Genomic DNA, 27,728 nt, shown 5'->3' on the forward strand with positions numbered 1-27,728 from the left:
TTAGAGATCTGGGATTCTCACTGTATAATAAAGCCCATACACATTTTTGTGGCAGCTTTGATGTCTGGCCTTAAACCCGAATTGCAAGAGGTAATAATGTCAGTTTGACCTGATGTCGAGAATTCCACTCCAGATGATGCATTGAAAGTAATAAAAAGTTTTCAGAAAAATTTAACCCGCTCTGCAGCTGCAGGGAAACAGAAAAATAAACCAACAGCTGCAGCTGTTATAGCTCCTGCTCTAACAGCAGCTCCCACCTACGCGCCCAGCGCGGCTGCGAGTACACAGCTCGTTCCTTATCAGTGGCGCACACAGTAAACCCCAGCCCCCCTCAGACTTCAGCTCCCTACTCCAATATCTCTCCTAATCCTATGACTAGGAACCTTACTCCCCAGATATGCCGTGCCAATTCTTGTCTGCAATGCTGGCGCTGTGGCCGACTCGGTCACTTTCAGAGAGACTGTCACACTCCCGCTGATAGATGCTACTCTCAAGTTCCCTCTTCCAATCCTAATCTAAATACTGGGAACCCTAGAGGATACCCTGGTTAATTGTCCATACTGAAGGGGTGGCCAACCAGGGTCTGCCATCACAATGTCCTCCTCCAAACCTGGGGCATGCTCATCCGTCACGCTCCCTGTAGGGGACACCCTTGTTAAGTTCATGGTAGACACTGGGGCGGCCAATTCTATAATCAAATCATCAGATGTACCTACGGATATCCCTATTAAATTCTCAGATCAAGAGCTTGTTTTAATTGGAGTAGATGGCACACCCAATAAACATACTCTTACAAAACCCATCCCTGTGGGACCCTTCCTCAAGGTTAATTCTCAGTTCGTAATCTCTCCAACATGTCCAGTAAATTTACTGCGGGCAGATTATCACAGTTCCGCTCCAGAATACAATTCCAAGATGATGGTCATATGGTTCTTACATTACATAACCCCTATCCAGATGAAGACAATGAGGAAATCTGTATTTTGCATGCCCTTCCCACAGTTATGATGGCCCTGATAGGCCCAGATCCACCCCCAATATTGCCTGAGGATCAACGACTCACCCCATACCTCTCAGAGATACCATCTAAACTTTGGTCAAAAGGGCCAAATGATATAGGGAAAATGCCTGTAAAACCAGTAAAAGTGTTTCTCAAACCTGGTGCCCCTTTTCCCAAAGTCCATCAATATCCTTTGAAACATGATCAGGAGAGGGGCCTTCAGGAACAAATACAAACGTTGCTTGATAACGGTGCTCTGGTACCCTGTGTTTCTCGTTAAGAAAAAGACCCCACCTGGCCAGCCCCCTGTGTACCGGCTGGTACAAGATCTACGGGCAGTTAATGCAGCTACTGTTCTGGAAACTCCAGTGGTGCCTAATCCACATACTCTTTTGTCCCAAATACCCCAGGATGCTGCTTGGTTTACAGTCATCGATCTTACCAATGCCTTCTTTAGCATTCCATTACACCCAGATGGCCAGTTTCTGTTTGCATTCACTTATCAGGGACGACAGTTAACATGGACAGTTATGCCACCAGGGGCCCAAAACAGTCCCAAACAGTTTGCAAAAAAAAACATGAGCGAGTGTCTCTTGCCCTGGCAGTTAGATCACCCCCAGGTCACGCTGCTTCAGTATGTCAATGGTCTTTTGTTGTGTGCACGAACGGAGTAGAAAGCCATTGCTGCCACTGTTAGCCTCCTCAAGTATCTGGCAGCACTGAACTGCCGCGTTTCGGCCTCGAAACTTCAGTTTTGCCTTGGTCAAGTGATATTCTTGGGTCACTGTCTCCTTCAGGGTGTCAGGCACCTCACAGAAGAAAGAAAAATAGCTGTCAGCTCCCTTCCTTTCCCAAAAGATGAAACTGAACGCCAGCGTTTTCTTGGACTATGTACTTATTGTCGTCAGTGGATAACGGATGCATCCCGCATAATGCAACCTCTTTACAACGCCTTGAAAGACGGCATAATGAGCTACAAGGAAAGATCACCGGTTTGCATGGAAAGCCTTTATCATGCCTTCTCTGAGTTAAAGCGGCTTACTGCTTCTGCCCCTGCCTTGGGCATCCCGGACTATACTCGACCGTTCCATTTGTATGTGTCTGAGAATGAAGGACACGCAGCAGGGATACTTACACAATCACATGGCAGTGGGCTATTATTCGGCCCGCCTTGACCCAGTGGCCCGAGCATCACCAAGTTGCATGAGGGCAGTTCACGCCACTCACTCGTTGCTTGACAAGACTGCAGACATAATTCTTGGACATGAAACGCACATTTTTGCCACGCATGATATTGCAGCAACACTGACACTTCAGCAACCAAGACAATTGACTGTGCAACGACACTTACAGCTGTAGTGTTCACTCCTTTTGCCTGATTATGTCAGGTTGCATCGCTGTACTACAATCAACCCTGCTACTTTACTGCCGGTCCCCAAGAAAGATGGCAGTGATGAGGATTTTCTCCAACATGATTGTTCCCAACTTCTGACTGAAGAAACAGCTACTCCACCAAATGTCAGTGAGAATCCACTTCCAAATCCTGCTCTGGTGTTATACACGGATGGTTCAAGATATGCTGACGAGTTTGGTAGATTCCACACGGGATATGCTGTTACCACAGAGGACACTGCAGTGCACGCAGCTGCACACCCGCCCTCACAGTCAGCACAAGAAGCAGAACTCCAGGCTCTGTCTACTGCATGTACTTTGCCCAAGAGCAAACGGGCTAATATACACACGGACTCACGGTATGCATTTGGTATTGCTCACGATTTTGGGGCTCTATGGGCCAATCGAAGGTTTATTACTACTGCCGGAATCCCAGTGAAAAACACCAAGGTTACTTACCAGTAGCCGTTTTTTTCCGGAGCCCATGACCGCACACATGAGAGAGGGGATCCGCCCAGTCAGGACAGGAACCCTACTGAAGATAAAAGGGGCAGTACCTCTCCATGAGAGGCCTCCCCAGGTTAGTACACATGGTAAAACTATCACCACATTATTTCTAACTAAAAAAGCACCCAAACTATAATGCACACAAAAGGAGTGAAAAGGGGGGGGGTATACAGATGCCGTCATGGGCTCCGGAAAAACCGGCTACCGGTAAGTAACCTTGGTTTTTTCCCGTCTCCCATGACGGCAAACGAGAGACTTTTGTAGAATAAGACACCTTAGGGAGGGACCACCGCTTGCAGCACCCTTCTACCAAAGGTTAGGTCAGTAGAGGAAGATAGATCAAGTCGGTAGTGCTTAAAAAAGTTGAAGGTGAGGACCAAGTAGCGGCTTTACAAATTTGTTCAATCGATACCTCAGCCTTCTCTGCCCAGGAGGTAGCCACGGCTCTGGTGGAGTGAGCCTTGATGCCTTCTGGAACCGGAGCGCCACTTGCAGAGTAGGATAACATAATGGCCTCCCTGATCCATCTGGCAATGGTACTCTTAGCTACCCCGTACCCTTTTCTACTACCCTGAAAGGCTACAAAAAGGGACTGATCTTTCCTCCACTGACTAGTTATTGACATATACTGTAATATGGCTCTTCTTACATCTAATGTATGGAACTTTTGCTGCCCAGGGTTTCTAGGACTGTTACAGAAGATGGCAAGGAGATCTCCTGAGTCCTATGAAATTTTTGGACTACCTTGGGGACGTAGGGCAGGTCTGGTCTTAGAACCACTCGGTCATCCAAGATCTGCGTATATGGAGGGCATATAGATAGAGCTTGTAGGTCGCTCACTCTCCGGGCTGATGTTAAGGCTGCCAATAACAGTTTTAAGTGTAAGTAGCTTTGGTGACAGCTCAAGTAGTGGTTCAAAGGGATCTTTGGTTAAGGCCTCTAAGACTAGGTTGAGGTCCCAGGGTGGTATCTTGGGGATAATGACCTGCCACAGGACTTTATGAACTGGGACACCCACCTATTGGCTGCTAAGTTGCAGTTATATAGGGCCCCTAAAGCTGAGACTTGGACTTTGAGTGTGTTAGTGGCTAACCCAAGTTGCAGCCCCGACGGTAGGAATTCTAGGATAGGTCCCACTGGAGCTACATCCCCCAAGGGTTCCCCCAGGAAGTCTAAGAACTTTTTCCATGTTCTACCGTAGATTTGGGATGTTATAGGTTTCCTACTTTTCAACAGGGTGGAGACTAACCCTGGAGAGAATCCGTGGCGACTCAGTAGCGCCCTCTCAAATTCCAGGCTGCTAGATTGAAGCCCTTCACTTGAGTGGACCACTGGTCCCTGGGAAAGCAGGTCTGGAATCTCCGGTAATATCCATGGATCTGTCACTGACATGAGTCTCAGAAGGGAGAACCAAGGTCTCCTCGGCCAAAACGGAGCTATAAGAATTATTCTCGCTCGATCCTCCCTGATTTTCCTGACCACTACTGGGATCATTGTTATCGGGGGGAATGCATAGGCCAAGATGAACTTCCAGGGTATTTGTAGGGCATCTACTGCAAAGGGGTTTTCCCTTGGATTCAGTGAGCAGAACTTCCTGACCTTCCTGTTGTGGGCGGTAGCGAACAAGTCTATTTCTGGTTTGCCCCAGGCCTGAACTATTTGCTGAAAGACTTGAGGGTTTAGGGACCATTCCCCTTGTCTTAGGTGCCTGCGACTCAGGAAGTCTGCCTGTGTATTTTCTACCCCCTTTATATGCAGTGCTGTGATGGATAACAAATGTTGTTCTGCCAACTGGAAAAGTAGATCCGATATTTGCATGAGGCCCAGAGATCTCGTCCCCACCGGTGATTGATGTAGGCTACTACTGCCTGATTGTCCGTCATGACTCGGGTGTGGCGGCCCCAAAGTAAGGGAAGGAAATGTTTCACAGCTTTTTCTACTGCCCATAGTTCTTTTACATTTGAACCCTGATCCTTTTCTAGCGAGGACCAGGTCACCTGTATTGAGTGGGATCTCAGGTGTGCTCCCCATCATGTGGCACTCGCGTCGGTTGTAATGATGTCCTCGACTGGTTTTTGCCACGGAACACCGGCTGTTAGATTCTTTTCTACAGTCCACCAGAGCAGGGAATCTCTTACAGCCACGGAGAGACAGTTTGCCCTCTAAATGCCCTTTTAATTGTTTCTGTGCTGACAGAACTTCCCACTGTAGTTCTCTTAAGTGGTACTGTCCCCACGCTACCGCGGGTGTGCATGATGTCAACGAGCCTAAAAGGGACATTGCGTTCCTCCGTGTCATAGCTGGTCTTTGTATTGCTGTGCGAGCTAGGCCCCTTATCTTGGTCACTTTGTTATCTGGCAGGAGGCAGCGTTGTTGCTCGGAGTCCAATATCGACCCTAGGAAGGATTGCTCTTTTACTGGGGTTAACCTTGACTTGGGGATGTTTACTATCCATCCTAGTCCTACTACAGTTGCTATCACTTCCTTCACTTGGTGTGCGCAGTGGGTCTCCGACCTCCCTATTACAAGGAAGTCGTCTAGCCGATCACTATGTCCCGGGAACGAAGAAAAGACATTACTTCGGCCATCACTTTGGTGAACACTCTGGGGGCTGTAGACAAGCCAAACGGAAGGGCTGCGTATTGGTAGTGTTTCACCTGTCCTTGGACATAGCGCGCTACTCTCAAGTATTTTCGATACTCCTGATGAATTGGGATGTGATAGTAGGCATCTTTTAAGTCTATCACTGCCATGAGGCAATGCTGGAACAGGATTTTTGTGGCCGTGTTGATTGACTCCATTTTGAAGAAGCAATTCAGAAGCAATTGTCTACCCACTGATTGAGTCTCCTCAGGTTGACTATGGTTCTCCAAGAGCAGTCTGGTTTTTGTATTAAGAAGAGGGGGAAGTAGAACCCCCTTCCTTCTTCTTGCACTGGGACTTCCTGTAAGACTTGTTTTTGCACTAGTCCCAAGACTTCCGTCTCCAGGGCCAGCTGTTGCTCTTGGGCTTTCCTTCGGGGAGTCATTATAAAGGTATGCCTGGGCGGACGGATGAATTTTATTTTTAAATCGTCCTTTATTATGATTAGGACCCATGTACTGGGGGAGATATGTGCCCAGGCGGAAAGGAAGAGAGAAAGCCTTCCCGCTACCTCCGGCCCGATGTCATTGGGGAGATTTTTTGGTGAAGTGGAGGGCCCTTTAAACATACAGCCGATCCTCTCCTTTCTTTAAAGTCCCAGTTTTTCCTATCTCCCGGGGGACGACCCTTGTTAAATCTCCTCCTCCGAAAGGGCTGCTTTTTAGGTTCTCCCGGAAATCGGGGAAAGCTTTTCTTCCGCATGTTCCAAAATTTCTTCTAGTTTTTTCCCGAAGAGGAATTGACCATCACATGGAATGGAACATAACCTATGTTTTGATGGTAAATCTCCGGGACACCCTTTAAGCCACAGGGCTCGTCTTGCCGCATTTGACAGGCTTGCTGCTCTAACTGTCAATCTTGCGGAATCTGCAGAGGAATCCGCTAGGAAAGCCGTGTACCAGTGTCAGATTAGACAGAATTTTGTCCCTAGGAACTCTATCCTTGATCTGGTCTTCTATTTGTTGTAGCCAGACCATGAGGGCACGAGCGGTACAGGTACCAGCTATCACTGGTTTTAATCCACCTGCCGAAGCTTCCCAGATATGCTTTAGGAAACCGTCTGCTTTTTTATCAAGTGGGTCTTTCAACACGCCAGAGTCCTCTAATGGTAGAGATACCTTTTTTGAAGATTTGGCTGCGGCCCCATCAATTTTTGGAACTTTTTCCCAGGTCTCAGAATCCTTTAGCTCAAATGGGTACCTTCTTTTTGTTGTAGAAGGTAAGCCACCTGACCTCTCAGGTTTTTTCCATTCCCTGTCAATTAGGGCCTTTATTTTATCATTTACAGGGAAAGTACATTTTTTCCTTTCCTCCAGTCCTCCAAACATCACATCCTCCAATGATTTAGGAGTCTTTTCCTCTTTAAGGCCAATTGTAGCCCTGATAGCATTGACCAGCTTTTCCACGTCCTCTGTAGGGAAACATGGACGGCCGCCTATATCGCTGTCCGAGGAGGATTCTGAGGACTGTGTATAGGAAGAGGAGGTGGAGGGGGACAAGGATCTTTCCCACCCCTTCTGCCCTGGCGAGGCCTCTGAATCAGAATCCCTTCTACGGCTTCTTTTATCCTTTTTAAGGGCTGCCTTTAGGGAACCATTCACCTCCTGTTGTATTAACGCCTTAAGGCTAGTCACCAAATCAGGGGTTTCCTCCTGTATAGTTTTATTTATACAGTCAGCGCAGAGGTCTTTCTGCCACTGATCTGCCAGCGGGTGTTTGCATAGGCCGCATTCCCTATTCTTGGTTTTGCTGCTAGCCTTCCTCTACCCCTAGTGATCAAACAGAGAAAATGGAACCCCGTGACCATAAGGGTGACATTCACGTAGATCACTCACTGCCACTGTCAATCAGGGGTACCGATCTCAGAGACTCCTCAGATGCACTCGTGACGTTTCTTCTGGACGTCTCAGAGTCATGCCGGTTGCGTTTACGACTGCCGCTCTCACCACTCGAGCGGTTGCTGCTGGTATGCTGGCGGCTCGGCCTGGTATCTGGCGAGAGCTCTTGCTGCTGACGCTGCGGTCGCTGCTGCTGACGCTGCTGCTGCTCATCTTGCCCCACTTCCATTGTGAAGCCTTGGGCATGAGTGCGTCTTCTGTGGTCATCCCCACTTATGTAAGGGGGATCCACTACACTCTCCGCCTCCTCCGGTTACCCCCACAGCCCCTCCCCCCTGCCATGCCGCCGGGATCTTTTGTCGGCCAGCGGTTTTTTCCTATGAGCACCGCCATCTTGGATACCGGCGCCGCCTCCCGACGTCACGCCCCTTCCCAGCGTGCCCTACGTGCGACGTCAGAGGGGCGCGACCCGGAGGCGACCGCTTCCTGACGCTGCGGCAGAGGGGAGAGGGCGGTGCGGCAGCCACGGCAGAGACCCAGGACCCCAGGCCGTGCTGCTTCTGCGCCAGCTCGGACGCTGAGCCCCCGCGGACGGCGCTTCCCCTTCCCGACGCACAGCGCCCAGGACCCTGCCTATTCTTCTTCGCCGGCACGAGAGAGGGGCAGGTACATGTTCTTCAGTACACGGGTCCCTGTCAGGACAGGAAACCCAACTGAAGCGAGGGAGAGGTACCGCCCCTTTTATCTTCAGTAGGGTTCCTGTCCTGACTGGGCGGATCCCCTCTCTCATGTGTGCCGTCATGGGAGACGGGAAAATGCTGAAGCTGTTAAAACCCTCATGGACTCGATCAAATTACCTACTCAGGTGGCTATTATCGAAGTTAAGGCGCACGGTCCTAGTAACAGTCCACAGACTGTTGGCAACGCATTTGCAGATATGCAAGCAAAAGCCACCGCTCTTTTACCCGCTGAACCAACCATACCAACTATGGCGACCACAAGCTCTCAGCGTTAACAGTTACAAGAAGCAGTGACCCTACAAGAACCTGATGATCTACAACAGACTAAAGTTTTCTGTCGGACCCCGCGAGACCGCTTAATGACGATGCAGAGAATGTCTCCAAAGGAAGAGGTGAAGCAATGGAAGACTAATGGGGCAAGTATGGATAATGGTCTCTGGAAGAAGGACCAACTCGTGTGTCTCCCTAAGCGGATGTACCCTGCTACTGCCACATGGGCCTACACATCGAGGAAAGAATCAGGCCCTCGCACTGGTGCAAACATTCTACTGGGCCCCGGGAATTTCTACAGTTTTGACAGCGTTCATCCATGCCTGTTATATCTGTCAGACTTGTAATCCCCGTCAACTTCAACGTGTACCCCTGAAGCATCTTGCTAAGCCCGACTATCCTTTCCAAAGGCTCCAGGTGGACCATATCACGTTGCCCAAGTCTGGAAGGTATGAATACTGTTTGGTTGTTGACGTGTTCTCCAGTTGGCCGAAAGCATTCCCTGTTACCAACATGACTGCAAAAACCACAGCAAAGAAACTGGTGATGGAAGTCATATGCAGATATGGGGTTCCAGAAGTTGTTGAAAGTGATCAAGGTCCGGCCTTTTCTTCTCATGTGTACCAAGAAGTTCTGACAATGCTTGGATCCACTGTAGCCCTCCACACTTTGTATCACCCACAATCCAGTGGGAAAGTTGAGAGGCTGAACGGCACACTGAAGGGACAATTGACCAAAATGATGCAGGAGACTACGGCTCCATGGCCAGAGCTCCTACCCATTGTACTATACCACATTCGTACTACCCCTATAGCAAAACATGGCCTGTCCCCATAAGAGATAGTTTGGTACTAGGCCCCCAACTGCAAATTTCCATCCTCAGCAGTTATCAGAAGAAACTGACCGTGCTGTTCAATGTGTTATTCAGCTTCGTAAAAATCTTGCTAACTCCCATGCTCTAGTTTCTTCTTCTCTTCCAGAATCAGCAGAAACAGACACCTGTCATAACCTGAAACCTGGTGATTTGGTAGTCATGAAAAGGCATGTCAGAAAGCACAGACTAGAACCCTTGTATGACAGTCCCTATCAAGTCCTCCTCATCACCCCTACATCAGTGAAACTAGAAGGAAGACCGACTTGGATTCACACATCGCACTGCAAGCTGGTTCAACAAGCAAATAGCAAATAAGGGGGCATAATGTTTTGGTCTTTCGCATTTTCCATATTATTGGTAACCGCATGGGACAGCCTACATTCCACAATGTCCTTGAATAATAAGTTTATACAACATCATGAAAAATTACTGAGCGATTTTTGTTGGACAATTCCCAGTCTCTGGCAGACTGTTGGATCTGCACGTATTCACCAGTGTCAGCCACAAGCATCCCCTTTTTGGCTATCCCTGTTCCACCTGAGTTATTTGCTTGGACTAACTGTTCTGACACACTCGCTAATAATGCCACAGATAATGCTAAGTTATGGAATTTAACTGTTGGTATACCTATTGTGGGATGGGTGGGATACCCCTGGTGGCAAGGTAACCTTTCAGGAGGCAATACACAACTTCAATATTTGACCTGCAAAGGAGGGGCTTGAGTCCCTAAGTATAAGACTAGTCTAACCAATCTAGGGCAAATTCCAACGTATGGTTTACAAGTCAGTTTCAATGTAACTTCACACTCTACTGATGCCTTCAAACCAATGTTGTTAGAAAGAAGGTTACATAATACGTCTTGGGAATTTTCTAATTTGTTTCCACAGGGTTCTAACGAAACCTGTGCCAGTATTCCTGGCAATACATTTTGTAATGAGTCCTCTGAATATGTACCAGGAACACCCACTTGTGGAAATCCTGATGTAGGTTATTGTAGTCCTTTAGGACAATCTCCAGCTTGGTGTATGCTTCAGAATGCATCTGCATTCATGGACTTAGTTCATAGATTGGTACTGCAACATTCAGCCCTATGGGATTTACCTGATGATATGTTCTGGGTATGTGGAGACAATGCTTATAAATAGTTGCCAGTAGGGGTAAGAGGGACTTGTACTCGGGGTCGCTTGACCCCAGTCACTTTTGTTATTCCAAACAAACAGTTGGATACACAGGCTATACCCAAACATACATTATACAAAAGAGCTGCAGACAATTCACCCCGCCCTTCAGGGAGACCACATATAGTACAGAGGAGTGTGGCCAATAAAATTGTCAGTTCTATTTTCATTTACCCTATGATTACACAAATGTGGGATAAATTGGTTAGGGCCACAGACTATCTAGATGATCAAATTTGGGATATAGTGGATATACTTAATACTACTGTTGCTGTCCAAAATCAACTTATTATAGTCACTAAACATACTATAGTGCTGGACTACTTAACAGCAGCACAAGGTGGCATGCGTCAGGTCATTGGACCCGCTTGCTGTCATTATATAGATCCTAACAGTACTATGAAGTTAAAGTTAAAGTTAGAAGATATTCAAAGACTCAGATCAATACGATAAAGACAATGATCATAATAAGTACAGTTTGTGGTCAGACACCTTCTCCTTTCTCAATCCAGCCAATTGGTTTAAGGGAACTGGGGGCTGGATAGCTGGGACCTTACAAAGCCTGTTACACATTGCTGCCTGTATCCTTGTTGTATTTGTGATACTAAAACTTGTTTTTTGGTGTATTTCTGTATGTATTAGGAAATTCTGCACTAAGACAGCTAATGATGATACCAAAGGCGTCGTTGCCCCTGCTCTTCTCTGCACAGATCTCAAAAGGCTACTTGATGAAGATGTTGAAGCCAAGCACATGGCTACCTACAAAAGATCTCCACCACCGTCATCAAAAATTGTTATTCGTGAATTGCAGTATACCGGGGGGGACGAGTGCGCCGCAACAGCCATGACTGATAACACGGCATCAGTCATGTGAAGACCACTACCCCTCAAGCTGTTAGCTTGGGTTAGCACCTCTGATGCTGCATGTGTTAAAAAAAATTTATCTAGGGGGGATTGTGAAAGGTTAAAACTAAAATCAAAGCTGAAGGTTTCATTTCTCCATTCTCTGAAGGTTTTGTTCTCCATTTTTGTTGCTTTAAGATACATTTTTGTAATTGGGATAAAAGTTCAGGCTGTTATAAAACCAGACTGTTGCTCATCAGGTGCAAGATAAGGGACACTGGAGTGTATTACTCTGAAGAATATGCCATTATACTACTTTCTATGCTATGTAGATACGGACATATATGTAGTTTCCGGTTTTCTTGCAATATTATTGGCTTATAAAGTGAAATGATGCTATTGGTAGTTGAGAACTTTGCATAATTAAGCAAAATATTATAAAAGAAGTGACTAAAATAAATGGGTTTAGCGATCTCCTTGGATCGTCCCATACAGAGACACGTCTCCGTTTGGTCAATTGAGTTGCTAGCAACACTCTGTGGAATAATTTGGAAATCACTGGATCAACCGTGAAGGGTTAATTTAATCCTCTCCCTATCGAGCGGATTGCAGACCCCTAATCCTAACAACCAGGGTGGATAAAAATCAATGTTTTTTTTTTAAAAATTAAAAAAAAAAAAAAAAAAAAAAAAAAAAAAAAAATCGGATTTTTTTTTATTTAAATCGGATTTTTTTTATTTAAATCGGATTTTTTTCAATAAACTGCTTTTTGAGGAAAATATTTTACCATCCAAAGGTTCTTCCATCATGAGATAAAGCTGAGTTGTTTAACTTAGTAGAATAAAGGCTGTATATGTGTAACATTCACAATGCCATGCTCTTCCAGAGGTTTCTGTAGGATTAGTGGGCAGTTTCTCTCCTATATTATCACAGACGCTCGCTTTACTTACGCAGTTCTCAAAACTGAATTTGAATCCGCAGAGGTCCCAGCCTCTTCTTCACAGCAAAAATGTTACAACATGAACAGAGTTGAGAAAAAGACCTTAATCCTATTGTTCTACAAACCTATGAATACAGAATCAACCCCTTCAGTGCCAAGTCCAAGAAGTTAGACAATATGTTTCTGATTGTTTGGTGTGGAATAGATCTGCACAACACAAGAAGAATGTGAATCTAAGTGTGAGGAGGAGGAAGGGCAAGCAGACAAGAAAATTAAAGTGAAACTTTGAGCACAATACTGCAGCATAGCCACAGACAGACAAGTCTGGATCTGTTTGTGTGTACGATCTGAGGTTTATTACATTCTTTCCTTATAATGGCAGCAGGCCGTAAAAGAGACCCAGTTTGGGAATATTTTAATGAAGCTCCTTCGCCTATCGGTAAGGCAGGCATGCGTGCAAAATGCAAACGATGCAACAAAGAGATGCAAGGCCTGGTGGCGCGAATGAGACAACATCATGAGAAGTGCGGTGATGAAGATGACCAAAGAAACACTTCTGAACAGGCAGGATCTTCAGGTTGGTAAACATTTTTATTGAATCCTATTTCTAAAGACTGAACTGTCATGTGTGAGAAAAATTATATTTCTTATTATTACTGCATGTTACTGTCATTTGGTACAGTTATGAAGAAAAACAAATATTCCTTTTGGGGCAGTGATGTGTTGTGTACAATAAGCAGAAATTGTATAAACAATAAAATAACAGCATTGACTTTTTTTGTTTAGGGGAATTCATGGATTCTGGAAACTATCCACCTCCAAGATCACCATCATCCTGTTCTACAGTTTCAGAGTTATCCATCCAGGATAGTGCTTCATTAGCAGCAGCAGCATCATCATCAGACACCCACAGCCACATATCACCATCACCCAAAAGGAAGAAAAAACCTTTACCTCCTGGAACCACCATAGATAGGTTTGTGATAAGAACTAGCAGATTAGAAAAAGAGTTGATTGATGAAAAAATTGCCCAGTTTATTTATGCAACGAACTCTTCTTTCCGTCTGACTGAGAACCCACATTTCATTAATATGGTTCAGTCACTGAGACCAGGATACAGTCCACCCAGCAGAGCTGATGTTGCAGGGAAACTGCTGGATCAAGTGTATGACAGAGAAATGGAGCAATGTGCAACAGCTCTGGAGGGTAAAATTGTTAACCTAAGTATTGATGGGTGGAGAATGTCCACAATGATCCTATTGTATGTGCTTGTATAACAACAGAAGAAGGTAAAGTCTTCCTTGCACAAACAACTGATACGTCAGGAAATGCACACACAGCAGAATACTTACAAGAAGTGGCAGTAAAAGCTATAACGACATGTGAACAAAAATTCAAATGTCTAGTACGCAATTTGGTCACTGACAATGCTGCAAACGTATCCAAGATGAGAAGAGATTTAGAAGAGCAGGGAGGGAATACAAAGCTGCTAAAAACATATGGTTGCAGTGCTCATTTGCTGCACCTCTTAGCCAAAGACTTAAGTGTTCCAGAAATAAAGGCTAATGTTGTTGAAATTGCTAAATACTTCCGTAATAATCATTTTGCTGCAGCAGCTCTGAAAAGGATGGGTGGAACCAAGCTAACGCTCCCACAAGATGTTAGATGGAACTCTGTGGTGGACTGTTTTGAGCAGTATATCAAAAACTGGCCTATTCTGATGACACTTTGTGAAGAAAATCGAGATAAAATAGATGGCACTGTCACAGCCAAAATCCTCAACATTGGGCTTAAGAGAAATGTTGAACATATGCTGAGCTTCCTGAAACCCATCTCTCAAGCTTTAAACAAAATACAGAAAAATAGCTGTTTTATTGCGGATGCTGTTGAAATTTGGAAGGAACTGAGTAAACACTTAAAAACAGAACTACACATGGACAGAATTAAATTACAAGCAGTAAACAAACGAATGGGACAAGCACTGACTCCAGCTCATTTTTTGGCAAATATTGTCAATATCCAATATCAGGGTCAAAACCTAAGTGCTGAGGAAGAGGAGTTAGCTATGACATGGGTATCCAGCAATCATCCATCTTTAATGCCAACTATAATAAACTTAAGAGCTAAGGGGGAACCATTCAAGAAATATGTTTGCTGAAGATATTTTAAAGGAAGGTCACACCAGTAAACTGGTGGAAGTCACTTAAGCGCGTGGATTTAGAGACTGTTCAAGTAATGATTTCACTTTTAACAGCAGTAGCTTCTTCTGCAGGCGTTGAAAGAATATTCTCTTCCTTTGGACTCATTCATTCTAAATTGAGAAATCGGTTGGGACCCAATAAAGCAGGAAAGCTTGTTTTTCTTTTCCAGATTATGAATAGGAACAAAGAAGAAGATGATGATGAAGATGACGACAAGTGAGCTACAGAGGACAGCAGGGACAGTAGTATTTAAGTTTTTCATGTGTCGGCTGGGCTGACAGTCTAAGTTTCTTAAAATATATATATATTTTGTTTAGCCAAATTAGTTAACAAACATGGATGTTTGTTTAAGCAAATAACTTATGCTGTAATGTTGTTATTGTTTCAGTTGAATAAATCTATTTAAATTGTTATTAAGGTCAGGATTATTTTTCTCCTTCCCAAGTACAACAGAACAGTGGTGTCCAAATATGAATGATTAACCCATTAAACTGGGGAGAAAAAAGTAATATAAAAAGTGATTCTAAAAATCTTCATCTACTTGCATGTTAAAGTAGCAAGAACTAGTTTAGGTAGAAACTTTGATTTAAATCACTGATTTAAATCAAGCCTTACTGACTAGTGATTTAAATCGTGATTTAAATCAGTTAGATTTATATCAAATCCACCCTGCTAACAACACAACTAACAGTAGCCGTGGAGTGTACCTACGATGCCCTAGATGCCTCGGCACAGCCGGAGAACTAATTAAGCCTAAAGCAAGAAAGGTGGAATCTAAACTGCCCCAGAGTAGAACCCTAAAGAAATTGATAGCCCCCAAACATATATTGTCGGTGAGACAAGAGGAGGTACAAACACAGGCAGAGAATAGACTGAGCAAATGATGGGGTCCAAACTGTCTAGATAGGATAGGAAAGACACTGTCTGCAATCACGCAAAAACCCTAAAAAATCCAACACGTCTGATGTACAAAAAGATGGATTTTTGGTTCTTACCGTAAAATCTCTTTCTTGGAGCCTTCATTGGGGGACACAGAATACCATGGGTGTATGCTGCTGCTGCTAGGAGGCTGACACTATGCAAAAACCAATGAAATTAGCTCCTCCCCGGCAGTATACACCCACCGACAGGCACCAAGCACCTCAGTTGGTGAAAAAGCAGTAGGAGAAGCAACGAGAAAAAACTCGAACCATATGTACCAACCCAACAGGGGACTCTAAGACCCAACACGGTACAACTGAAAAAGGGAGGGTGCTGTGTCCCCCAATGAAGGCTCCAAGAAAGAGATTTTACGGTAAGAACCAAAAATCCATCTTTCTTTATCGCCTTATTGGGGGACACAGAATACCATGGGACGTCCCAAAGCAGTCCCAAGGGTGGGAACAGCAAAAAGGAACGAAAGTAACCGAAAGGCTCAGGTCGGCCGGTGAGCCACCGCCGCCTGCAGAACCTTCCTACCAACCACAGCATCAGACGAGGCCTGGGTATGAACCCTGTAGAACCTCGTGAAGGTGTGCAAAGATGACCAGGTTGCAGCCTTGCAAATTTGCATGGCCGAAGCCTGGTGACGAGCAGCCCACGAAGCTGCCACAGCCCGGGTGGAATGAGCTCTTACTCCCGGAGGGGGCCGCTTTTCCTGAAGACGATACGCTTCCAGAATGGTAGAACGAATCCAGCGAGCGATCGTGGATTTGGAAGCCGGAAGGCCCTTCTGGCGACCTTCAGAGATGATTAGCAAGGAATCGGACAGACGGAAGGAAGAGGTCCTGGCAAGATAGACACGCAGGGCTCTAACTACGTCCAGTTTGTGGAGAGACTTCTCAAGAGGATGAGATGGAGCCGGACAAAAAGAAGGAAGGACGATATCCTCATTGATATGGAAAGCGGAAACCACCTTTGGAAGAAAAGAAGGAACGGGCCTGAGGACGGCTTTGTCCTGATGGAGAATGAGGTAAGGGGAACGACATGACAAGGCCGCCAATTCAGAAACTCTTCTGATGGAGGAAATGGCGATCAAAAAGGTGACCTTCCAAGAGAGAAGGGACAAAGGAATGTCCTGGAGAGGCTCGAACGGCGCCTTCTGGAGCGCGTTAAGAACGAGGTTGAGATCCCACGGGTCTATTGGCGAATGATGAGGGGGAGCCACGTGGGAAACCCCTTGTAGAAAGGTCTTGACCTGTGGTAGAGAAGCTAGCTCTCTTTGGAAGAGGATAGAGAGAGCGGAAACCTGGCCCTTGAGCGTACTGAGGGACAGACCCGCGTCTAACCCAGCTTGAAGAAACCCTAGGATAGACGGGATAGAAAACGACATTGGGAAGACTTTTCTATCATCGCACCAACGGAAAAAAGCCTTCCAGTACCTATAGTAAATGCGGGAAGAGGCTGGTTTCCTGGCTCTGATCATAGTTTGAATAACCTGACTGGACAGACCTGATTCCTTTAGAATTGCGGTCTCAATGGCCATGCCGTCAAACTCAGAGACTGAGAATTCTCGTGGTAAAGGGGGCCTTGCGAGAGAAGGTCTGGACGGTCCGGAAGCCTCCAGGGAACGTCCGCGAGCATGTTGACCAGCTCCGCGTACCAAGGCCGTCTTGGCCAATCTGGAGCAACTAGAATCACTGGTACGCCTTCCGATTTTATCTTTTTTACCACCCGAGGGATCAATGCCAGAGGCGGGAACAAATACGGAAGTTGAAACTGGGACCACGGAGTCACCAGTGCGTCGCATGCGACGGCTAGAGGGTCCCTGGACCTGGCTACGAACTGCGGTACCTTGTGGTTCATCCGAGATGCCATGAGATCGACATCCGGGGTGCCCCAACGGTCGCATATCTGAGAGAAAACCGCGGGGTGCAGGGACCATTCGCCGGACGCTAGGCCCTGGCGACTCAGAAAGTCGGCTGCCCAATTTTCCACCCCTGGAATATGGACGGCAGAGATTGTCGGAACGTAACGTTCTGCCCAGCGGAATATCTTGGCCACTTCTGACATTACCTGTTTGCTGCGCGTACCCCCCTGATGGTTTATGTACGCCACGGCCGTGGCGTTGTCCGACTGAATGCGGACCGGCTTGCCGGAAAGGAGAGGCTGCCAGTGAAGAAGGGCCAGGAAAATCGCCCTGATCTCCAAAAGATTGATTGGAAGGAGAGACTCCTGTGGCTTCCAGCGTCCTTGGGCCGCTTTCTGATGGGACACGGCTCCCCATCCTAGAAGGCTCGCATCGGTGGTGATGATTTGCCACTGAGGAGGAAGGAAGGACCTCCCTTGGAGAACTGACGCTGGCCGTAGCCACCAAGTGAGAGACTGCCTCACTCTGAGAGGAAGCCGAATAGGACGGTCCAAGGACATCGTGGTCTTGTCCCAGGCTGAAAGCAGAGACAGCTGGAGGGGGCGAAGATGAAATTGCGCAAAGGGCACTGCTTCCATGGAGGCCACCATCTTCCCCAGGACCTTCATGCCGAACCGAATGGGAATGGGAGCAGGCCTCTTGAGAGATTTGATGCACTTGGACAGAGTTGTAAATTTTTCCTTTGGAAGAAAAACACGGGCTAGCTCCGTGTCGAATTCCATACCCAGAAAGGTCAGACGCTGGGTGGGGACCAGAATGGACTTCTCCTTGTTGACTAGCCAACCTAGGCGGCTGAGAGTGTCCAGGGTTATCTGAAGGCTCCGGAGACAGTCCTGGCGAGACGAACCCTTGATCAAAAGATCGTCCAGATAAGGGATGATGAGGATCCCTCTGGAGCGAAGGATGGCCATCACAGTCGCCATCACCTTCGTGAAAACCCGGGGCGCTGAAGCCAGGCCGAAAGGAAGAGCTGTGAACTGAAAGTGGTCTCCCTGAAACGCAAATCGAAGATACTTCTGATGTTGCACACATATTGGAATGTGGAGATAGGCATCCCGAATGTCCACCGAGCAGAGAAATTCCCCGGGCTTCATGGAAGCAATCACCGACCGAAGAGACTCCATCCTGAAATGGAGAATCTTCACGTGGCGATTGAGCAATTTGAGGTCCAGAATAGGACGAAGAGAGCCGTCTTTCTTCGGGACTACAAAGAGATTGGAGTAGAACCCGGAAAACCGTTCGTCTGAGGGAACGGGAACAATGACTCCGGCGGAAAGAAGGGAGGAAATGGCCTGCAGAAAACCCGGAATCTGGGCCCGCTGTCGCGGAGGCCGAGACCGGAAAAACCGTCTGTTCGGGAGTGAAGCAAATTCGATTTTGTAACCGGATGCGACGAGTTCTCTGACCCAAGCGTCGTCTACAACGGACAGCCAAGCATCCGCGAAAAAGGAAAGTCTGCCGCCCACCCTGGAAGAAATTCCAGGTGGGGGTGACCCGTCACTTAGACGAAAATCTGCCGGAATTGGCTCCTGCAGATCTGGAATATTGTCCTCTAGATCTCCAGCGAGGAGCGGGTTTGTAGGAAGGTTTCCTCTGATCCCGCTCCCTGGTGGCAGGCGGCCGATCCTGTTGAGTGGCCCTCTCCGTGGCAGAGAAGAGACGAAAAGGCCTGAATGGTCGAAACCCCCTTCTGTTGAGGGGACGTTTTGGTTGAGACTGGGGAAGCGAAGTACTTTTGCCTCCAGTGGCATCGGAAATTATCTGATCCAGCTTTGCTCCAAAGAGCCTAGAGCCATGGAATGGCAGATTGGTAAGCGACTTTTTCGAAGTAGTGTCCGCATTCCATGACTTTAGCCAAAGGACTCGGCGTACAGCTACTATGTTGCTGTTTGCCCTTGCTACGCAGCCGGCCGCGTCCAAGGAGGCGGCCAAAAGGTATTTTCCCGCCTGGTTAATCTGATCTGCAAGATCTGCCAATTCGTCTTGAGGAGCTGACGCTAAGATGCCTCTGCGAAGGATTTTTGCCCAAGCGGAAATGACCTTCGCCACCCAGGCGGATGCGAAAATAGGGCAGAGAGAGGCGCCAGATGCCTCAAAGATAGACTTAGCCAGAGATTCAATCTGCCTGTCAGTAGGATCTTTGAGCGACGCCCCGTCTGGAAGAGAGCACCGTTTTAGAGGCTATCCGGGATACTGGAGGATCTACCTCTGGAGCCTTGGACCACTTTGAGAGCAGTTCTGCGTCAAAGGGGTACAGAACGTCCAAATACTTGCGGCCTGAGAAACGTTGTTCAGGGCGCTCCCAGTGTTTGGCTAAGGTAGTATTGAAATCGTTGTGATTGGGAAAGGTTCGGGACGGAGGTCTGGCTCGTCTAAGGACAACCGAGCTTTCCTGAGCTGGAGCCTCATCCTGTTTAAGTTTTAGTGTTTGGAAGATAGCTGCAAGCAGACTATCAACCATGTCCCGCGTTTTAGAAACGCTGTTCCCCTCAGAGCTAGCTTCCGAATGAGAATCATCGCCTGACTGAAGGCTGTCATCTGAGGAAGGAGAAGGAGGCCTGGGAGCAGAAGGGCCCTGCGAGCTCGAGGACGAAGTGGACCGAGCCCGCTTCCTAGAAGACCTTCCCCGTCTGTCTCTCTGAAGGTCGCGGTCAGGTGCGGACGACTCACCCCGAGAGGTGGTCGGGGCAGAGGTGGCTGAGGATAGCTGAGGTAATCGTTCTAAAACCTGGACCAGCGACTGTGATACTTTTGTCAAGTCAGACACAGACTGTGACATTGTAACGGCCCACTCCGGGGGGAGAGAGGAGGGAAGAGCGCCCTCCGCCCGGGACTCTGTGCGCTCCTGAGATGCTGACATATTGGAAGGACTGCAGGGGGGGCAGAATGGAGACGACTGACCTGATGCCCACTTCTTTTTACAGCGCGCACAGGCATAATAGATAGCGGTGGGCCTGAAGCAGAGATCCCCTGAAGGGTTGGGCATAAGTAGACTGCACTGAATGGCCGCAGGATTTAAGGAATAACTGCCGAGGAGAGCTAATCTTCGCCTCAGAGCAGAGCCTACCGAGATTCTGTGAGCAGCAGAAAACGCTGACGTGTCCCCCAAACAGCGCAGGAAGGAGTGAGACAACCAGGAAATCCTTGTGCTGGAGGCTGGGGGCGGAGCTTAGCGGCCGCTCCATGACTGGTTAACAGCGAAGGAGAGGGCATGGCCGAAGGAGGAGGCTGGCATATGAAACGAAAAGGAGCCCTGTGATGGGCTAGTAAAGGCGCGCTGAAAAGAGCGCGCTCAGGAAGGGAGGAGGGAGCACAGCGATGAGGAGACTGTGAGGGAAAGTGAAAGTGAAGACGCCGCAGCTCCATGCCAGCGCCGACATAACGGAGCTGATCTGACAGTGGCCCTGGGAAGTCTGCCTCCCCTGCTTGTGACGCTGTTGGAGGAATCCCCAGTGTCTCCCTGGGAGTGAGAAACAAGCGGCTTGAGTGTGCGGCAGGCAGAGAGGGCGGGAAATTCAAAAGTTGTGGACCTGAAATCACAAAGGTACAACTTCTGCCATTCACGGAGCTTATGCGGGGCCGGAGGGAACGTACAGGCACTTACCTGACGTCCCTGAAGAGGATGACCACAGGGGCCCACGGGGAAACGGCAGGCCGCTGGGGGGAAGGGAGTCCTCTGTACCCGCATCCTGCAGAAGACGGCTTGAAATACCTGCGATCGCCGTCTTCCTCTCAGCCCTGTCCCGAGAGAGGGGTGAGGAGGGGGATTCGGCAAGGACTAGCCACCTGTCCACAACCCTTATCACCGGAAGGCGAAAGGGAAAAGTCCTGCCTGCGGTACTGAGAGTTGCGATGTGGATGACACCACACTGCTCGCTCAGCCGCATGATATGGGAAATCAGGGTGACAACTACACCCTGTTTCCCGATGGAAAATAACCTAAAAGACAAAAGAGGGAAAAATTAAAAAGTTCAGACTAAACCTGAAAAGAAAAATGCGGATCTGGGGAGATCCCGGTCCGCCTCCTACAGACACTAAGCACAAACTGGGGTGCTTGGTGCCTGTCGGTGGGTGTATACTGCCGGGGAGGAGCTAATTTCATTGGTTTTTGCATAGTGTCAGCCTCCTAGCAGCAGCAGCATACACCCATGGTATTCTGTGTCCCCCAATAAGGCGATAAAGAAAACACTGAGGTCTCACGACCTCTCCCCCACTATATCAGCATTCTGGTGTAAACTGGCAGCAAAGCAAAAGAGACCAATATAACAGGGGACTGAACAAACTGACACAAGCTGAAACATATGGAGCGGGGTCCAGCACAGCCCCAGCAGGGAGCACGCTGAACCCTAACAGCAAAGCAGAAAGAGGCAAAACCAGATCAGATGAAAAGGATTAGCAAATGAACAACTTAACTGAAAAATGCAGGATCAGGCAGCAGACCTCAAGATACACTGGAAGAAACTAATCAACAGCAGCAACTGCAGGAAGCCTGCTCACTTAAATACTCCCAATCAGTAACCCCTGATTTCCAATCGTCGTCGTCAGGTGGCAGACTTCTGTCAACCCGGCCAGCTCCACTACCCGCAATAACCACCAGAGGGAGCCCAGACTCAGAAGTCAGATCCAGAGAAGTCACAACACAATGGCCCCATCAGAAAACATTAAAAAAAAATTACACTAACCTTCCCGGCGCGCCCTTGCAGCCTCTTGTTCCGATGCCAGGAGCGGCTTTACGCTTATAAGCAGCGCATGGCAGGAACGTCATACGCCTTGCAAGCTGAAGGGCAGCTGCTGATATACTCCGTAATCTGCATGTTGGGATTGTGTGCGCGGAAAGCAGTAAGTATTCATTGATCTTCAGTAGCTCGCACAGCATCAGTCGGAGCCTCCTGCAGCTGTCGGGCGTCACATGTGCCTGCTACTTAAGAGAAATGAATATTCACCTCTCTGGGCGTGGAGAGGTCAGCTGCCCTTCGGCTTGCAAGCAGCACATGTTGTCCCTGCCTTGCACTGCTTATAAGCATAAAGCAGCTGCTGGCATCGGAACAAGATGCTGTGAGGGAGCGCAGGGAAGGCAAGTATAACTTTTTTTAACGTTTTCTGATGGGGCCCTGCACACCAGGCTAGGGACGAGGGGGCCATACGTATCAGGCTGGGGATGAGGGAGCAATGCGTATCAGGATGGGGATGAGGGGACCATATACACCAGGATAGGGGTTAATAGTACAGAACTGATCACATTTTTTTTGCTTCTTTTTTTTCCTCCTTTCTCCTGTAAAACGTAGGTGCATCTTATGGTCCGCTGCATCTTACAATCCGAAAAATACGATACTCTACAATTAGCCAAGTTGCCTTGGTAGTTTTAGGCTATGTTCACAAGTTGCATTTTTGCAGTGCTTTTTTCCTCTAGCTTTTCTTATGCTACTTTTCAACTGCAGTTCCCAGTACCAGCAAAGTCAAGGAGATTTCAGACATGTCATGCACACAGCTTGTTTTTTTATTTCCTGACTGTTTTGTCAGAAGTGCTTGATTATTGCAAAACGCAGCATGTCATTTATTTAAGTGTTTTTCACCCATTAACAGCAATGTTAGAGCAAAAACTAAACAAAAAAAAAAAGGGTATCAGGTTTTGCCGCGTTTTTGGTGTCAAAACCTGATGACGTGGAATCAGATTTTTTTTATGCACCAAACTTTATCAGCATGCAAAAGAGACAAAGGTACGGACAAAACCGCATTAAAAAAAGTGCAAAAACTGAGCAAAACCTGCTTTTTGTAAACAGGTTTGTAACTAGGCATTTAAAAAAAAAAAAAAAAAAAAAAAAAAGTAATGTCTGAACATAGCCTTATAGCTTTCTAAATGGTCGTGGTTCTTCACGCTTTGTACTGCATGTCACATTAAGTTTGCATAGTTTATCTTTATGGATGAAAACGTGGTAGTTTTCATTGAATATTTACACAAACCTCATTGGTGAATACCACATTCATAGCATCCAGTGGTTGTAAGCCACAATGATTTGCTCCTAATAACGAGCGTGGCATTTGTCAGATACATAACAAAATTGTAATCTTGCTTTTTTTCTTTCAGTCTTAAGAGGAAATTACTATTCCTTTTAGACATCTTACTAAACGGAAATGCAGAGCATGGGAAGTGAATTACTGCACAAATAGAAAATCAATATCCGCAATTTGGAATTACACATCCTTAGTGATCATCAAAAACGTGATCACAAACAGTGAGCTGTGATTAGGAAACCTGCTGTGAAAGCTGCAGGCTAGTGATTTTGCTAAATTTATAACAGAATCCCTCCAGAAGACAAAAGTGATGGGAGGAAGGTGAGCAGCTAACTGCTATATAAAAATCAATGGACTGGAGAGGGCTGGCTGGGATGTTAGGAGTTAACTCTTCTCCTGTAATGTAACTACTTGTAGTTACCAGGTGTACACCATAAAAGATAAAAGCTCTCAATGACAGCAGATTGAAATAAAATACAAGTCAATAGCAAACTTGCTTATTTTTATGCTGTATAAAAGAAATTTAGGAACTTCAGAATAGCCCTCTAAGGGCTCATACTGACATGCGAGAAACTCGGTCGAGTCTCACAAGTCAATACCCGGCACCCGTGCGAGACTCATCCGAGTTTCTCGCATGTGAGTATGTGCCCAAAAAGTAAAGTGAGGTCTATTTGGAAAGACCACTAATAAATTAACGGGCTAATTAGTGCACACCTGTGCAAGCTGCTCTTTTGGGTGTACAAATAGTGATTAGCCAACGTGCTCAGATAAGGTCTTACCCAGAGCATGCTCAGGTGCTAAGTTTCTTTGGCGTAGTTGAAAAATATGCTGGAGACCCTACGGCTGCATGTCTCACGGCTGTTAGGCAATCCCTGCATGTGTTGCGACTGTATGTGAGATATAAACCTGATGGTACTAAACATTTTCGTTAGCGGGAACCTGTCAGCAGGGTTGTGCATAGTAACCTACACAACGTGTCAGGTCGGCGCCATTATACTGATTACAATGATACCTTTGTTGATGAAACCCGTCTTGTGCTTTTTTTTTTAAATCCTTATTTTTAGTTAATGATATGCTTGTTTCCTAAGGCGGGGTTCATGTATGTGTTGCTCTGATTATATATTCATAATGCAGACTGCTGACAGGTCACTGATCCCTCACTGACCTGCCCCCTAGGTTACATAATGATTATACTAATGTGTGCATTTGAAAACAACATGTCACTTCATCAAAATGGCGGCGCCTGTGCATCAGTTGTCAGTTAGTGCCTATTATATTGCTGTGTTGAAAAGAAAGAAAAAAAATCATCAAAATGGCGCCGTGGGCTGCGCCTGCGCATTAGCATCTATTGCCGCCTCAGCGCCATTTTGTTGCAGTGTAAATTTTTTGGGCTGCAGCAACAAGGGGGAGGTGCTTGCGAAGTAGCATCTATCGGTATGCTTATGCGCAGGCGCCACCCACGGCGCCATTTTGATGGTGATTTTTGTTTCTTTCCAACAGCACAAGATAATAGGCACCAACTGAGAAGTGATAGCGCGCAGGCGCCATCATTTTGATGGAGTGACATTTTCTTCAAATACACACATTATTATATTCATTATGCAAACTAGGCGGCAGGTCAGTGAGGGATCAGTGACCTGCCAGCAGTTTGCATTATGAATAGTCAGAGCACCACATACATGAACCCCGCCTTAGGACACGAGCATATCATTAACTAAAAACTAAAAATAAGGATTAAAAAAAGCACAAGATGGAGTTCATCAACAAAGGTAACATTTTATTCAGTATAACGGCGCCGACCTGACCCTGTCTGTAGGTTACTATGCACAATCCTGCTGACAGGTTCACTTTAAACTAATATTGCAGTTTTATAGTGCAAGCTAAACAATTTCTGCTACAAAAATCAACATAGAATTCCACATTGCCTCAGTACAAAGTCCTCCCTCAGTGGATGCGCAACTGGGCATAGATATAACAGAGGGAGATTACATTTACTTATTTTCTTTTCTTGCAGTTTTTCTTAATATACCATAAATACATTTTAAAGTAAATGCTAAGAAATTGAAGACCACAGGAAAGATTTTTAAAAAATGCTAAAATCACTGTTGATCTTTTATGCCTGTAAAATCCATTACAGCCTAGTAGAGGGAACCTACCTGCCAAAATATAAAATGTTCCTTTATTAATGACTTCACAGAATCATTGCTCCATATGTCACGGTTTAAGCATTGACAAGCAAAATCCTGCACATTCTGGATATTGATCATCAGCCACCTGTTCTTCAGTTGGCCACACTCCTTTGCCTGCAAAAAAAAAAAAAAAAAAGTTTGATTATAAACTGACTCCAGATTAATGTACTCTCCAGAAATACAGTGATAGGAACTCCGCTGCCACACCAATTCAGTATGCTTGCCTTTCAACTCAATATTTAATAGGAAAGTGTCATTTGGCAGTTAACATTTAGGAATAGGTGGATTTTATGATCAGATAAAAAAAAGTTTGGGTGCTACTGCTGTTTATTTTTACTTTTTTTTTTAGGGGGGGAGGAGCATTTAAAAAATCTATTCTATTATTTCTAAACACTGTTTTTCGGTGATTACTTTGTATCCCCGTTCATACTGCACCCACACACACTAATGATACACCATTTGAAAGGTAAACTTGGCCCCTTCAGCAAGCAAATAGACAAACAAACCACACATACACGATTTGATCACAAAATACAGTTTAAACATTAATTTTCATAAACCTGCAGTAATGAAAAATGATTGCAGGTGGCACCACAGTACCCCAAAGCACACTACCAACACATTTGTAAATATGCACTGCTTTTTCGCTGATTACTTCGCCCCACACACATACAAATGATACACCATTTCAAAGGTAAACTTGCTTTTTTCAGCAAGAAAACAGCCAAACCAACCACACATTCACGATATTATCACTAAATACAGTTTAAACATTCATTTTCATAAACCTGCAGAAAGACACAATGACCTGCAGGTGGCACCTCAATCGGAAGACATTTTTTGGCCTCTACTTATCAAAACAAATTTATTGTATTACCAATCTACATATATAAAATACCTGTCTGTGTTCATCAGCTCATGAAATACATTTATATTTCACCAGCTTGCTTTTTCTGAAGTTGCCTGCGCCCCCGACGTCCAATGTGCGAAAATTTCCCACGGGCCAAGCTAGTATATATATTACATCTCTTAACCCTGCTGTTATGTTCGGGTCATAGTGACCCGTAAGAGAATTTGTGTGGCCCTGTAGATATTTTTCTATAAGTTTTTAAAACTTGAGGTTACTTGACTTTTCCTCATTTGGGGGGACCTATCTATGAGTATTTTTTTTTGTGTTTACTTTTTGCTACACGCAAATTTGTACACTTGTCATGTTTGGGTCATAGTGACCCGCATTCATTTTTTACAGCTGTGAGGCCATATTTTCATTGAAATAAAGGAGTTATAACCTCAGTTGGGTCTATTTATTGCATCTACTATTGTATGTCAATTTATTTCCTAAATTATTTCAATGGGGTCGTACACGCGCTCTGCCGGGTGTATGCATTGAGATCTGCGCACCATAAAAATGGCTTTATATTGCGCATCCAGAGAGATCACTAGGTGTGCACTACACGTGTATATTCTGCGCAGAACGCGCTGTGTAAGAGGGCCTTATTTTGTAAAGCTGAGCTCTAAAGGCCTCCAAATGATTTTGTTTTGCTAAGTAAAGGTACTGTCACACTTAGCGATGCACCAGCGATCCCGACCAGCGATATGACGTGGTCAGGATCGCTGGTGCATCGCTAAGTGGTCGCTAGTAAGCTGCCACACAGGCAGATCTCACCAGCGACATAGCAGGCGTCGGGGGTCACTACTTACCTGTCAGACGAAGCGATCCTGACGTCCTCCCGCCCGAGTCCATGCGTCGCTCGTCAGCGCCACAGGAAGCTGACGACGAGAAACGGTCCAGGACGTTCTCGCGCGATCAGCGATAACCAGCGGGGGAGCGGTCGGAGGCAAGTATCAGACATAGCGATATCTCTAGCAATATCGCTATTAACGTCACAAAAACCTGTGACGTTATAGCGATTTTCGCATAGTGTGAAAGGCCCTTAAGTCTGTCTTCCTGGCATTTCTCGTTTTCAGAAGGGTTCTTATCTTCTCTGATCTTATCAGTACACATATGCTAGCACACTTAAGGCCCCTTTACATTTAGCGATGCACCAGCGATCCAGACGATATGACCCTGTCAGGATCGCTGGTGCATCGCTAAATGGTCGCTAGTGAGCTGCCACACTGGCAGATCTCACAGCGACATAGCCATCTAGCGGACGTTACTTACCTTTCAGACACGGCGATCCTGACGTCCTCCCGTCCGCGCGTCGCTGGTCGGCGCCACAGGAAGCCCCCGACCAGAAATGGAGCTGCGCG

The 27,728-nt window shown here is 46.4% G+C and overlaps 1 protein-coding gene across 1 annotated transcript in view; it reads right to left on the reverse strand.

The window, feature by feature from the left end:
- Positions 1-27,728, reverse strand: part of UBXN7 (UBX domain protein 7) — an 82,036-nt gene that overhangs the window by 9,460 nt on the left and 44,848 nt on the right. The window contains exon 6 of the mRNA XM_073576591.1: positions 25,443-25,589. Within this exon, the coding sequence (XP_073432692.1) occupies positions 25,443-25,589 (147 nt within the window). The remainder of the gene's footprint in view (positions 1-25,442; positions 25,590-27,728) is intronic.

This window comes from Dendrobates tinctorius, unplaced genomic scaffold (genome assembly GCF_039654945.1).
Source record: "Dendrobates tinctorius isolate UK_male_01 unplaced genomic scaffold, ASM3965494v1 ptg000049l, whole genome shotgun sequence".
NCBI lineage: Eukaryota > Metazoa > Chordata > Amphibia > Anura > Dendrobatidae > Dendrobates > Dendrobates tinctorius.